Consider the following 15,788-nt stretch of genomic DNA (forward strand, 5'->3'; position numbering starts at 1 on the left):
GTTCACATAAAGTCAGACGAAAACAACATATGAATCCAAATTAACATGCATTTATACTAAAATAATACAAAAATGACTACAAAAGATTTAGAAGTGAGTCGTTTTTCGAGATTTACGACTATACTGTAAATACATTTTTGTTAATGTAAATTTGGATTCATGTTGTTTTTTTCTGACTTTATGTGAACGAAAAGACCCAAAGTCGCCCGTTTCCTCACTGGATTTCAAAAAATCACTGTCCTGGTCACAAAAGCAAAGTTTGTGGGGAATAATAGACATTTTCTATACTTTTGAGGCATAAGCAATTAGGAAATAACACTTACTACCCAAGAACAAAAATGGTGGTACCTAGTGTTATCATTGTCCTTGTGGTCATTATCCTTATTATATTATTGTTATTATTACTACTACTACTACCACTAATAATATTTATAAAAGTATTATATTTATGCTAATACGGAATAAAACATGGAAAAAGCAGCAGTCGAGCTCAGCGTGTGCATTGCAGGGAGCGCCAGTGTGCCACCTCTGGGTGCCAGCAGAGGGCTCCCTTACTGTGGTTTGCAGGTGGCGTCTTCCGCTGCCTGACAGCAGCCCGGGCCGCCTATCAATCAGCGCTTCAAACACGGCGAGCCGAGCGCAGGGTGCTGCCTGCTGCTGCAATCCCCGGCAGCGGCCACCCGGACACCACTGTGCACCCAGCAATGCTGCCGCTGCGCATCTGCGCCACATTTACACCACAACTACGACTCTACCGCACAGAGAATTAGAAAGCCAGTGGAGAAAGTGAGCGCAAGACACCGGAGAAAGCTAAAAGATTTGCACTTCTTGATACAGGCACAGACCTGAAAGGAAAAGGAAGGGAAACACAAATCAAACTTCATTGAGATCAACAAGAAAGTTTTCAGGACAAATACAAGAGGCAAGAGGAAAAGTTTTTTTGGAAGTTTTTTTGTATGTGTGTGAAGAACTGGAAGCGGACTATAATCTTCATCCTTTCTTTCCCACCTGCCCGGGACGCAGTTTAGACTTGGGTGAAGCATTTACAGCAGCAGCAGCAGCAGCAGCAGCAGCATCATTCCGTGCATGTAGTTTTGTCAGGTTATTAGTATTATAGTCATTATTGCTGTGGTTTGTAGACAGATACACCCATAACTGTGGAAGAATAACTTTCTCCCAGAAGCCAAGACGGGTTGACAAGTCAGTCCCTCATGATGCTGAAATCCCATAACTCGGACTTATGGATTGCTTGGCTCGCTTTATTGTACATAAAAGGTAAGTACTCCAGTGTTTTTTGTGTACTTCTTCATTTGTAATTATTTATATAAATGAACACAGACACACACACACTTATATATCTATATATAATTATATAATATAGAATTGATTGTGTGTGTATATTTATTATTTGTAAGCTTCATGCCTTCTGTGACATTAGAATTAGAATGACAGTCACTTTTTACCAATCACGGTGTGCAAAATGTGATTAATTACCACTTTTTTTCTTGGTCACAATTTATTTGTTTCCTTTCTCTTGTAAGTGGCTTGATTTTACGTACGGTGTGTTGTTGGAAATGTAAACGGTTGGTGTTTATAAATAACGTTGGCCTCTATAGCCTTTTAACTTGTAGCGAGTTATTCAAATGATTATGTTTTGTTTTTTTTAACATTAGACGGTTACATATGTAGCCTAGTAAAGACACAACCCAACATATTCAATATTACAGGTAATGTTCGTTTTCTTCTAGCTTCTTCATAACAATCATAGAGTGAAGCCTTCCAGCCAGCAACAGCAACTGGTTTGTTAATAGAAATGTGTTGGGCAATACAATTTAGCTGATTGTTATTTCTTTTGAAGTACTATAAACTGTGAAAAACTACATTTATCGTTCCGCATATATGTGTATCTGAGGGCTAAGAAACAGATCAAACTTGGTGCGTTTAAATATAGTTCCGACTGTCTTTATTCCAATGTTATAATTAATACTATATACTTTGTATTTATTAATGAATGAATGTATTATTATTATTACTATCGTCTATTATCTATTATTTGCATCCCTAAGTGGAGTAGTGTGTTTGCATCTTGTCACTTTGGTCTAGGGGGCACGAAGTCGCGAAGCACTTCTATGCTGACAAGTTCATGTAAGGCTTGGACAGAAATGTTTAATTTGTGCTTGCTCCTGGCATGCTTTAAAAACTGTTGCTGAACAGTATTTAAGATTTTTTGTCTCCACTTTAAGTTGTGTAGACTTGTACATAGTTTCCTGAACTTTAGTAGTCAAATGTTTGAGTAAATTATACACATTATTTCTGCCTTCGTCACTATATATTTTAGTGTTACTGTTAAATACTACATACAATGAGAATCAGTAGTTAATGTAACACGTGCAAGATTTGAAAGGCAGAAATTAATTAATTGTCAATCACCTCAAAACTGAAAATAAATCATGTAATATACCAGACAATTACTTTGATCTAATCCTAGCTCTAATGATTTTGATCAAAAATGTATTTCCCATGAGGGAAATTAATTTGTAATTTACACAGTTTCAAAAAATGCAAACATATTTCTAGCTTAAAAAGTAAATTATTAAAATGTTATATATAGGGTTCTAATTAAGGTTACTAGTTAAGTTTTTTTTTTCTCAATTCATGGATGAAATATGAATTTTGTGCAGTAGGTAGAGGAAGCATGTTAATCAACTAAGAACATCATTAAGAACTGAAATATTAAAAAGTAAAGTACATCTTTTGTTTACATTTTCCCACTTGATGTTTCCTAAAATATAGATACAGTGTGTTAGTGATGGTGGAGTGGGTAACCACTGATTCATATACAAAACTAAAATAATGCTTTACAAAGACAGATGCAAACCGATACAGTGGGACAAGCATGGTAAGATTAAAAAGATATTTGAATGCATTAGGCTTACACAAGAAGGTGTGCAGTGCCAAGTCCAGGGAGGCAATTACATTCTAGGCAATGTTTTCACACACTAAGAATGCTATAATTTGGCTAATGAATTAATTAATGAAAATCAGCCATCAAAACACTGGACACAACCGAGAAAGCTGCTGCCTGTCTATCCAGTCTAATAGGAAGTCGCCTTTAACTGCGGTAGGGCTTCTTCTTTTGAGAAACTGTGTTCATGTTTGGATGGATGTGTTACATAAAGTGTTAGTGATATGCCAATGACAGTGTTGTTGTGTGCTCATAAATCCTAATAAGGTAATGCACACATTGAATAATATATTCCTCAACAAAGACAATTACAATACAAAAAAAACCCTCTCTCTAATATATATATATATATATATATATATATATATATATATATATATATATATATATATATAAATTCCCCATTGGTAATTAGGAAGTTCATCTGAATTTTTCCAGCTATCTTTTCATGTGCTCTTGGTTTATTAGTGGGAAATAATGTGTCTGTTTTCATGTCATAGCTAACATATTTGTTTTACTGACATTCTAGCTATACATTTTGTCTTTACCTCTTATCATCATGCATAAGTATGTTTATCAGTTCAGAGTTGTGAAGTGACTGTTTGTTATTATATAGAGAGTCAATGCTACTGTCTTGCTCAGAGACAACATATGTTCAGTTACGGCTAAACAGAGCAGATACCTTAAAGTAAAACTCATTGTCTTAATTGAAGCACTACTGTAGATCCTAATTGGAATCTTTCTGTGTTCAAAAGAAAACTAAGGTGTGACTGTGTAGCTATTATATAGTGTTTTTCTTTTGTATTTTCCCATGGTTAAGACTGTTCCATTGTGTTTTTATCTGATAGGATTGTGATATCACAATCAAAAGAAACAAACATTTCAATTTATATTCATTTCAGGTTAAAAAAGTTTTAAATGATTAAAACTGTTCATGATTATAAATTGCATTCAGGAACACCATGGAAACGAAACTTAAAAAAACTATGCAAAAATTGGAAGTTAATTTGATGCATGCATTGCTCACTTTAAATAGCAGTGTATCGTCAGGAGCAAAGGATTTCCCGATTTGATTTCTCATCAGATTGGTTACACTTTTTAACGTTTATCTCCGTACCTTCCTGTATGCTCTGCTCTGTTCTTCACAGCTGTCTTTTGTACTCACCAGATTGCAATGCTTCAGGCTTTGTGAATCAAGTTTACACATAGATCAATTCAGTAAATTAATTTAATCTGAAATGGTGGCACTGAACTTTTCAGCAAGTCGTTAAACGAAGTAGTGGAAGTAATATGTACTACACAGCACAAAAGAAACCAGAGGTGGGTGACTAACCAGTTTACTTTTGTTCCTTTTGATTCTTATCTTTTACTATGAAGTTCCGGTGTAGAAAAGAGAAAATAATATGTCTGTGTACGCACATCTTTTTTTAACAATTAAAAAGTGTCACTGCAGTTCCAAATAGTTTCAGATACAAGGTTGCAGCAAAGTGGCAACTGCTACAGCAAGGATACAATCACATGCAGTCATTTTCTGAAGTGATTAAGTGGGAGATATGAGAAAAACCTTGCCCAATATAGAACTTCTAGGATACAGTGTCATTAGCACACCTACACATTTTGCCAGGCAACCCCAAAAAAGATAGTTTCAAGCTGAAAACCACCTCTACTGATAGCTTAACTTGTAATATTCGGGATCATAAGGAGTTTGTTTCTCGCATTTCCAAAATTGTGATCAAATATGAAGTGTAGGAGATGATGTTTTATAAATATGGAACGTTGTTTCCTGGTGGTAAATGTATGTCCAGCAGTCTGTGCCTGAGAATGTGTGCTGTGTGACCTTGGGGGGGGGGTGGGGGGGGTACTGCTCTGCACCTCCTTGAGCCACACAGTGCAACAGCTGCTTATCTGGGACTGACACTCCTCAGCTGGACGCTTTACCTTCATACATAATTTGATAGATGCACAGAGCACCCTGGGGGAAATGAATTATGAATGGTTTATTGGCATGATGTGGCCTTCTTAATTAGCGTGCACAATACCAAAACCTTGACATACACTTTGATATTTTGATCGCACACCAGATTTTAGGATTCTTGAAATGTGTACGAGTCTGTAGTATTATGGATAAGACTTATGGATTGTACTGGCCGAATTCGGTGGTGCACAATGGCTAAGGAATTGTGTGCTTGCAATGTTTTTTAAAACTATGCTGAAATTGTATAAATGATTTTAATACAAAAGACGCACATGCACGCACATGCATGCACACACACGCACACACACAACACACACACATGTGACACAGTTTTTCTGGCATGGTATGAATTAAGTCATAATTTCTTCATTAAATGTACAAATTAGAGGGAAATGTGTGTGTGTGTGTGTGTGTATATATATATATATATATATGTTTTTTTTTTCTTTTGGTAAAAAGGAGCAGCTGGAATATGTGTAGGACAGATGGAAGTTTCCACCTCAATTATTTCTAACTAAAAATAGCATTTCAAAAATTAAAGGACCTTTGGGATTGCTTGGAAAGTATAGCATGAACGACAGAGCGAGAGAGAGGGACTGCTATCACCCATGCTATGAAAGTATTAATAAATCATCTGCGGAAAGCATCTGAGAAAAGTGGAAGGAAGAAAACACTATTTTTCCCTGTAAAGGAAATTTTAATGTACAGTATTTATGTATTGTATATATACATATTTAATCTGAACTCATTAGATAAGCCCTGGAAGTTGCTGTGATTTTTGCTCTTGAGAAACAGGCTTTAGGATTGTGAAGCTCTTAATTCAGGTTGTGACTATCCTTAAGATCTAGTTACAGGAAAAACAACAACAGCAACACAAACACACACATGAACAAGACAATCCCTCTGTGCTGTAGGATTCACTTTGTGATCATGTATAAATACATAATTTCATTCTTAGTTATGAGAATACAGGTGAAGAGATTTGAGGCAGGGTAAATCTCACTTTTGTGTAGCAAAAGTAATCTTTACCTTACCCTGTGTCTGTTCTGGTGAAAGCCTTCTTAATTTCAGTGATGTCATTTATCTGGGAGAGACCTTTTGTGGGTGGCTGGGGAGGGTGGGTACGGTGTCGCACTTGAATTCTCTGTTTTGGGATTCCTTTATTCAGGAAAGGCACAGATGCAAGAGCTAACCAATAGAAGGACTGCTTGCTGTTGCAATGTATATGATTGAGCATGTGCTTTACTATGTAGAAAAGGCAAACATGAGAGCTTTAATGCTGCAACTTGTTTAATTTAATTTTATTACAGAAACCTGGGGTTCACATAGAATAGCAATCAGTACTTTTTCCCATTCATTCATTTTAAGTTAAATGTAAATAATGCTCTTATTAATGCAGGTGTACACCTGTGATTTAAAAATGTAAGCACAGAAATCCCAAAAGATGTGCATCTGTCTGAGAAACATGTCACAGTGTCATAACATCTGTATATGTTTTTAGAAAAACACAATCTTTAAAGACAGGACTCCATTGTGCTGGAAGCTCCAGGTGTATTCTGTATGTATTGAAAAGCAGGAAAATCCACCCTGCTTGCCTGCTTCACTGTTTAATTTAAAAAATAAAAATAAACCTATAGGCTGGGGTCATGGTGAGCAATGAATATTTTATTTCCCAAGACGGAAGAATAGTGGGATCAGAGATCTAATGCATATTCTGCTTGACTGCAATATTCTCCGCACAGCATTCCAACACCCCATAATCACAATTGTTCACTCTCTAGTACCAGATAGCAGATGATACTGTCTTAGCTTTTCCTTCCAGAATAATATATTGAGATACTACATGGTAGCAGTTGAAGTAGTTTACATGCAGTGGAATAGGAGAATGTATTATAATGAGCCACAGAGGAAAATCCACTAACCCGTGAACCATTCAGTGTCTTCTATAGGTGTGAGAAGACACAAAGTGAAACGATGAAGCAAGAAGACGAAAGGGAAAACATCTTTTGAACCTGAACTGAAAATGATTCTGCAATCTAAAAATATGTCAGTTCCTAATTACATATTCCGTAAGAATGCTTTAAATTACATGTGCGTTGCCACAATGATCCTTTTAAGTGCACAGCATGGGCCCAGTCCTACACTAATGGGGAGTTCCACAGCTCCAGGTAGCCGCCTCAGATGATGGCTTTTGACAGCCTGCAAATAATTCTACTGTTAAAACCTTTAAAATCTTGAACATGCTGTATTCCAGCTGTCATACTACTGCCTGTGCTCTATGCCAGTGGTTCCCAACCTTTTTAATGCCACAGCACACTTTACTAAGTCCAAAAACCTCGTGGCACACCAACATAAAAAAAAAAAAAAGAATTTACTAGGTATTGTCTTACCTGAATGGCAACAGGTGGCTAAAAGGGCAAATGTGTAAGTGCAAGGAGTGGCCTTAGTGGCATGGTAAGAAAGTAGACAGACATATTAAAAAATTACTTAATACAAATCACTTATTTAGTGCAGGCAGACCAAGACCAGACAATAAAAACTATTTGCACTAAATATAAATTAACAGCAAAATATGTTTAATTCACAATATCTTATAACAAGTTAATTCAACTCACTGGTTAAAGGTAACAAAGGGCATTACAATTGTGAAAAACAGTAGCACACAGTTCAAACATGCTGTCCTCTCAGTTAATTTAAGCAGTTTCACATTTGTTTTTGTTTTTTACCAACCCTTCTGGGTCCAACACAAGGAGTCAGACACCGTTTTCGGTAAACATGCTCTTTATTTGTCACATGCACCATCTAAATTTCAATTTTTAAAGGCTTTATTTATTCAATTCAAAGTAGTAGTCTCCAAAAGTCTTCTATATTCATCCACAACTTTAAAAGCATGTCCTTCTTCGCATCAAGAAACCGAAACCAACATATTCATTCTCACATATTTATGGAAATAACAAAAGGCTTGCATCAGTATAAAAATGTATTTGTAGTACTTTTTTGTATTAAAAAAAAATACATATATACATACATACATACATATATACACACACACACACAATAAAAACCACACAATGTAATCCCAATGGGGAAAAGCAAAAATATACCGAAAAACAAACAAAGGAAGTGCTAGCAGTGGAAAGGACTGGAAATGTCAGAAGAAACGCTGGGGCTATTTAGAGCCCGATTATTTACACGAAGGGAAAACCAAAGACAAATCAGACTTACAGGAACATGAGATATCCAACAACAGTACACATTGGTACAGTACATAATCAATACATAACAATTAACAGGCACTTAATTAACTTTTTACAGTCCTTTCTCTAATCTCCCAGCAACCCCTACAGAGAAGGCCGCATATTAATCGAGAGGGGCGGTGCCGCCTTTTCATCTCTGTTACAATATCAAATAAATAAGCCTACCAAAGGGGCAAGGACAAACATATTAAATAATATTTATAAAATATATTTTGTCCACAAGTCCAACCTAGAAAAAGGACAGGCAGAGTGCAAGATAAAAATGAATTCAACATCTGTCCATTTAATCAATTGCGTTTCAGTACCAATGATAGCACTGCAACTCAGCGCAGGTGTGCATTCAGTCAGGCAAACAAAACATTTAAGTTAAGAAACATTTCCTATAGTTTACAGTAGATGTTTAAATGTTACATTTTCACAACTTTGAATAAGTTTGATTTGATAAAAGATTCATGAAGTTGACAAAAAAAAAAAAAACTGCATAAAAATCTCAGGGCACACGGGTTGAAAACCGCTGCTCTATGCATCCTGCCTCACCACCATACCACTGCCATCTACACCCCACCTCAAAAAGAAACAATATGCACCCTGCTGTTTCTCATGCCTTAATGCTTTTAAACACTTGAGTTGTGTTCTGAAGCCCATCTCAAGTCATACTGAAATGGATTTGCTGGCCTGAGTGTTCACACTGGTATATTTTAACGGAACTACTCTGCTCAGGGTTATGGCTCACTGTCCGCTTGCATTACTCTAGCATGTGCTTCATGGATTAACACACAAGCACACGCATGCACTTTGAAGTAAAGTGCTAAAATACAACCTTTATTTCCTTGCTGCATATGTTGCATTTTTAAGGAGAAAGGATCTAGGTTTCTGAGTATGGGTTTCTGACTTAAAGTGGAAATGCAGGGGCTCAAAGCTTTAATCCAGATATATTTGAACTATTTTGTAAAATGTGTTTCCTACCTGAACTACTGCTTGTTTGTTGTTTGTGCTGTAATTTGTGTTGTAATTAAAAAGCAGAACACTTCTGAGTCCAGGGGCTGCCTTTCCACCTAGTTCATGAATCAATGAGTGTGAGTCCGTGTCCAGGAAGAGGCCCTGACCGAGGCAGGGAGTAATATATGGACTCCCTCTAGTGCTTGATTTGGAGGCTGTACTCACAGATTAAAACAGATCATTTTATCGCATTCCTGCTCCTTGGTAACACATGAAGTGAATGTCTCATGTGTTAAAAAAACCATCAAAAAGAAACGGAGACTGACCTGTGATGGTCAGTAGGCTACATCTCCAGGAACGGACAGAATGAGATTGCAGTGAGCAGACTGCAGCGAAATCTAAGCCAGAAAGACATTTGTATTTCCCCCAAACAAACTAAACTAAGCAAAACAATTAGAAAAGCTAATACAAAAACACAACAACATTATGAAGTAAAGTTCATATAAAAGGTTCTAAAATATTACATTAATATTAAATACATAGGAATTTGCTTTTATCTGGGCACATAACACAAACGTTTCTTCTGGAGACTTTCAAAACTGTATTTGTAATCCTGGAGGTCCATCAGTGACACAGGTCAAAATTCAGAGGTTCGGCTCCTGTCAAGAACATTAGAGGATGAAGCTGAAAAAAGCTTTTAAAACATTTTCTTTTTGCTGTGGTCTGAAGTGTATGTATCGTCAATGTTTCCTCTCACATCTAGTAATCACGTACCAGTAGCTAAAGCTTACTGACAACAATTTTATCAAACTTAGCAAAAAAGCCTTCAGTGCATGAATGAAGGGATATTTGATTGATGTGTAACTTAAGGTTTATTAAAATTTGGTGAATATTTGAAGATTCAATTTTGATGCCAGCTTCACATTTGTGTTCTGTAAAAATTCACTTGAAAGCATTAAATAAATCATAGCATGTGAAAACTTCAGTAACAGCAGGCATTAAATCCTATCACATCTTTCCTTATTACTTTAAACTCATATTAGTAAAGGAATTATTACTTCACAATGGAAAAGTGTGCTCTTAGATATGTCTAACATATACCATCTTTCAATTGCAAAGAGACCCTTTATTTAATTTCTAAAAGCTACATGTGTATTTCATGAAACCCTAAAAACTGCATTTGTGATTCCAAACGTAACACAGGGGAATGTGGATTGTGTCTGGTCTTTGGACATGAAGAGCCAGAATACACACATTAACATGCAAAATGTATAATAGAAAATGTCTCTGCTCACTACATTGCAGAATTAAATATAAAAGTACGATCAATATTGCTTTTTGTATCCCTCCTTTTTTGTTTTGGGGATGGTTTTTGCGTACTAATAGATAATCATGTGGATTTAATATTTTCAGTATAAATCCAGGAAAAAACTGTTATGTGCACCATGTAATTGTTCCTCTGTAGAAAAAGAAAACATATTGGCATTATACTCCCAATTCATTGTATGCATTTTAATAGAAATGAAACATTAATTTTTACGTTTATTGTGGATTTTTTTCATTTTTTGGGAAGTATTAAGTTCCGAGGAAGGTTTCCTACCGAGTCAGTGTCATGTGGAGTCATGTGACTTGCTGAGTACATAAATTATATTTATCCAACTGCAAGTGTGTTTTCTGTTCAGCTAAATTTAGCTGACATATTCAACTTCAAATATGTCTTTGATCAAGATGTGCATCTTAGACAACAGGTAGTTGTTTCTTTCACTCAACATTATTTAATAAAGGATATTGAAAGAAAAATAAACTGTTTAATAAAACATAAGCTAAAAGTTTAATGAAAAGGCACCAATGAATATCTCATAGTCACTTTCTACTGCACAGCGGTACTAGTTTATTTGCTCCTCACAGGAACATCTGTAGGTTCCTTCCCACTGCCTTCAGCATCCTTCAAGCACAGTATCACTTGTAAACCAATTCATTGCTTGTTCTGAGCATATGAATAAAGGGACACAAACTACGCCTTGATGCTTTTGCTGGTAACAAAGTATTTTAATGTAAAGAATTCCAAAACATTTGTCAGCACAACAGTGGTGTCACTGTTTCTCCTGTCAGCACAGAGGATCAGAGCTGCTGTGGCATGCTGTCTGTGTTTCCTGGAATCCGGCCTTTGGGATCGTTTATATGTATTTGTAGAGATCCGATTTCACTCATTGCTGATACCAGTGGTGGAATGATCTGTTTGCTTATTTCTCTCTTTTTGTATATATTATAAATCATATAGGTTTACAGAAGCACTGTCCTCAAATGGCATTAACCTGCCCAAAGAATTCAGTTTGTTTTCTGTGTTGTACTTTCTGTGTATTTTACAGTATGCCTGCATGGGCAGTTGGACATGGTCAGTTAAGACAGACAATTTCATCTCTCTTACTTTGTTTGCCTCGTAGGAAATATAGACCTACCTCTAGTAGAGACTTGGATAAACAGAAATAATAATTGTATACCTATGCAGTTATGGAAATGGATGAACTGTTGTTTTTAAAGAAAACTGTCTTTCCAAGGAATGATGTATTATAACGCACGGAGTAGGAGTAGGAGTAGGAGTTTGAGAATGTGAGGGTTTGAGAAGTGGCGTAATAATTTAACTTGACATGATTGTTGAAGAATTAAGGAAAAAACTAAACAAAACAAATATAATCATTTGGCAGAAGCAAATTAGGCTAACTAATTCTGATGTATGCTACAAAATAACATTATGAAGTCATTGCATCTTCTTCAGGAAAATTTCTACCTATTTTTCTTTCGAGATAATCTTTAGCATGGAAGGAAACAACCATGGAAATTAGAAACCTTATTCCAGCATTGTTGCACACTGAAGTTTTAATTTTTTAGAATAAGCCAAAAGGTGAGTCTCGAAGGGTGTTTAGGTGTGGTAACCTATGTTCTGCTGTACCTGTTACACTGTGCTTCAACAAACTGGGGAATCCCAGTGAGGACTGTGCCTACAGACCATGTTGTTTATAGGGTAGCATGATGTAGTCGGCAGGGACTTGCACATCATAGTGCTGCTTTGCCCAAGGGTGGGCAAGCTGTTGTGGCGACTAAGATGTCCTGGCTCGCACAAAATCTGTGCCAATAGACTGGCATGCATTCATCCCAGGCTTCAAAAATAGAGATTGCACAGTCTCTGGTGGCTTTTATCCCCTAATAGGAAAATATATTCCCAGATGAAGAGCCATGCAGTAGTGGTGTCAATGTCTAAATGGACAGATGTTATGTATTTTCATAATTGTGTTCCTCTTCTGAAACTCTCCCTCAGACTTTATTACTGTAGAGGTGACTTTGACCATTAACTCCAAGAGTGCACTGTGTCATTATTGCTGTGCATATGTTTTTTCAAGTTCCCATCAATCAATGAAAAGATTTGTATTTAGTATAGCGCCCTTTGCAGGGCAGCCACAGAGTGCTTTACAGATTGAAAATAAACAGCCAGATCAACAAATATACCATCAGGCAAGGATAAAAAGAAAAACAAAAACTCCTATAGGATGGCATATTGATAAAGGAGAAAATTAATCTCTGGGGGTTCACAGCTTAAGGTCTAGTCTCCAGACATTATAGTTTTATGATACAGGCAGTAAGAAAATCAAAAAGTTCTTAAGTGGCACTGCTAGCTGTGATTTTCCCTCTAGCTGAGGCCCCCCTGCCAGCCCTCGGGGAGATGGAACATCATCAGCCCTAGGGTGGGATTGACTCATCAGCCCTCTGGGGGTGTGGGGTGCATTATCAATGTTGTGGGGCGGGGGTGCCTTGTCAGCCCTCCAGGGTGGGGGACGGGATGTCTCAGCAGCCCCTCGGAGGGAGAGTATTGCTGGAAGGCAAAAAGAGAAAATTGTGCTCAGCTATTGAAAGTGAGATAAAGGAGGTGACAGAATACATTGTGCAAAGCCTGTCCATGGCACACTGGCAGCACTGTGGGTTACTAGACTAGAACAAGAGATTCGAAAGATGAGTCTTCAGCTGTGATTTAAAGACTGACAGAAGGGGCATCTCTTGCATTGGCTGGAAGATCATTCCACAGTTTTGGGGCCTTTTAATTAAATGCTCTGGCACCTGTGGTTTTCTTTTGTATTTTTGGGATCATCAAACCACACATTATTATTAGTAAGTGTCTTGAAAGTTATGACTTTCATTTGTTGAATAATTCTCACTTCATGAATTGTTTGTAAATGGAGCTTCACACAATTCGCAAAACAATCTAGAAAAAGACATGACAAGGAGATACACAGGAAATGCAGCTCATTCTTCATGAGCAGAATCAGAAGTTCTTGCAAAAGCTCATGACTTCGAACAAATCAGAACCTGATCTTAGTAGGGCACCAGCTAAAGATCTATCGATGGGTCTGACATCATTTGGGATACTGATCCCTGCAGAGCGGTTCGTAACCCATTAGTGTTATCCGTGAGCAGAAAGGCTTTTAAGTAGATTCTGTATATTTCAGGGGCTTTAAGCACGCAGAGTTAATGGGACAGCAAAGCAGCACGTTTCAAACAGCGGCCTGTGGAATTAGACAATGTGTACAATATTAAAGTGCTACTCTGTTTATTTGCCCCAAATCGTCTGCTAAGACAGGCTTTTCAGCAGATTACAACTCTCAGTTCTCTGTGCCGTGATTTATAGATTATAGATAGTATGGGTTTATGCAGCCTAGAGTTTTGGTGCTGGTGTTTGGGTCGGGGGTTGAGGTTCAGCACTTCTGTACAGCAATTAGGCCTACATTTATTAAACATTTCCCTGTTTGCTGTGCTTAAAATACAGCGTTAGCATTTCTAACACCTTGCCTACTACCCAAGAATGTAGGTGCCAGACCCAATTGTTCGTGATACTGTACACTGCAATGGACTTAGCATTGTGCTCCAGTGCTGGGTAATGAGATAATTATTACACTTCTGTTTTACTTTTAAGGAATAAAAGTGTACTTAGTTTTTATATAAAGGTACAATTGCCTTGAAATATTAATTAAAAGGTTCTTAGATGCATAAAAGCTATTAATATCTACTGGTTAAAGACTTTGCTGAGTTGCATAGCTTAGAAAAATTGAGGAGTAAAGTCTGACGATAGACCCCTCCAGAAAATTAGTGGTAAGCGAGAATCTGAGAAAAAAGGTTGAATTCAGCAGATATTAATGTGTACAGATATAGCTATAACAATTGATTAAAACATACATAATAGGAATTTAATTGTCATAGAATTTGGGAGAGAGAAAGCACTTCTTTAAGCTTCATTGAAGAACCCATTGTTTTTACAATGCCTGAAGAAATGAGTGCTTTTTTCTTTGTTAAATGCAAGTGTAAGAACGAGATGAAAGCTTTTCTTTTTTTCTTTTTGTTTAATCTTGGATTCAAATAATACAAAAACTGAGATTTGCAAAATGAAGATGATTATAATTAGTATGTATTTAATTTGGGATGGAATAATAATTAAATATATTAATGCAAATTAGCCAGTGAGATTGTGCATATCTTGAGAGTTAATAGGTTGCTTGCTTAGTGATGGGGGATGGGAATGTGTGTGGGTGTGGGGGTCATATTAATGTAAGAATTGGTTATAAATTGTACATATTTTTTTACACACTCAGTTTGATGCTGCATTTTGAAAACCAACCAATTTTGAAAGTAGAGAATAAATGTTGCATAGGCTAAGCCTTTTTCAAAATGAATGTGTTAAGAACATGTCATGTTTGATGACACTTGATAAACTGTACATAGTATCTCCATCTGTTAGACTCAGTTGCACAGGCTAATGGATGTTGTGGTGAGACATGCATATAGGAGGTCTACAATATGAAAGATGTGCACTGAGCAGCAGACCTTGCCTGGGGGCACAACACTCAACATTTCCAGGGTTTTCCCATGTGGTTAAACAAACTTGATTTAACCTACCAGTCAGACTAGGACAGAATGGGCTAGGTAAGGCCACTCCCACACAGTAAGTCCTCTTAATGTCTAAGACACTCACTGACCTTTGCTATAGATCCTCATGTGTTGCGCGTAGGGGTAAAACATATATGTGTATGATTATTATTTTCACAGACTTAGACACAATCAAAAACAGCCAGGTATTTTCCCTCTAATGAAAGGGATTATGGTTTAAGATTGCATGAAAGACTATCTGCTGTACAAAGATAAAGCAACTACTTCTTCAACACAGAAGGGTTTAAGAAGATGTATTTACTGCCCAGCAGATGTGCCAAGGGGTCACAAACAGTATGGGCTTAGTCTGTCCTGTGTGAAAGAAGCTTTAGAATAATGGCCTTAACCCTGAAACCGCAACAATAATGGCGGTGCAGTTTTCTCAGTTGAGAGACCAAAAAGCAAGCGGTGCAAGAATATACTGCTGCTCCCCGTTGCCCTGCATCCTTTCCCTTCTTGTCAGTTCCAACCTTACCAAAGTGCTTGGATGTGGTGTGGGAAATGGCGTGGATGGCAGTAATTCCCTGCTCTGTGTTGCAAAGCGCTCCTGGGCTGTGGGCATAAGGATCCAAACTTGAACAATCTTAAGTTGTCTCTCTTTAGGGAGCCCAAAGTCTGTTTCTTTGCATAACAGATCATGTATGCAACACTTCTCCATTAAGAACTGGTGATGAATAAAGGT

At 37.0% G+C, this 15,788-nt stretch overlaps 1 protein-coding gene across 1 annotated transcript in view; it reads left to right on the forward strand.

The window, feature by feature from the left end:
* Positions 1-654: 654 nt before the first annotated feature.
* The window catches only part of igsf11 (immunoglobulin superfamily member 11), an 88,008-nt gene continuing 72,874 nt past the window's right edge, over positions 655-15,788 (forward strand). The window contains exon 1 of the mRNA XM_066699126.1: positions 655-1,275. Within this exon, the coding sequence (XP_066555223.1) occupies positions 1,212-1,275 (64 nt within the window). The 5' untranslated portion in view covers positions 655-1,211. The remainder of the gene's footprint in view (positions 1,276-15,788) is intronic.

The sequence above is a fragment of the Amia ocellicauda genome, chromosome 3 (genome assembly GCF_036373705.1).
Source record: "Amia ocellicauda isolate fAmiCal2 chromosome 3, fAmiCal2.hap1, whole genome shotgun sequence".
NCBI classification, from domain to species: Eukaryota; Metazoa; Chordata; class Actinopteri; order Amiiformes; family Amiidae; genus Amia; species Amia ocellicauda.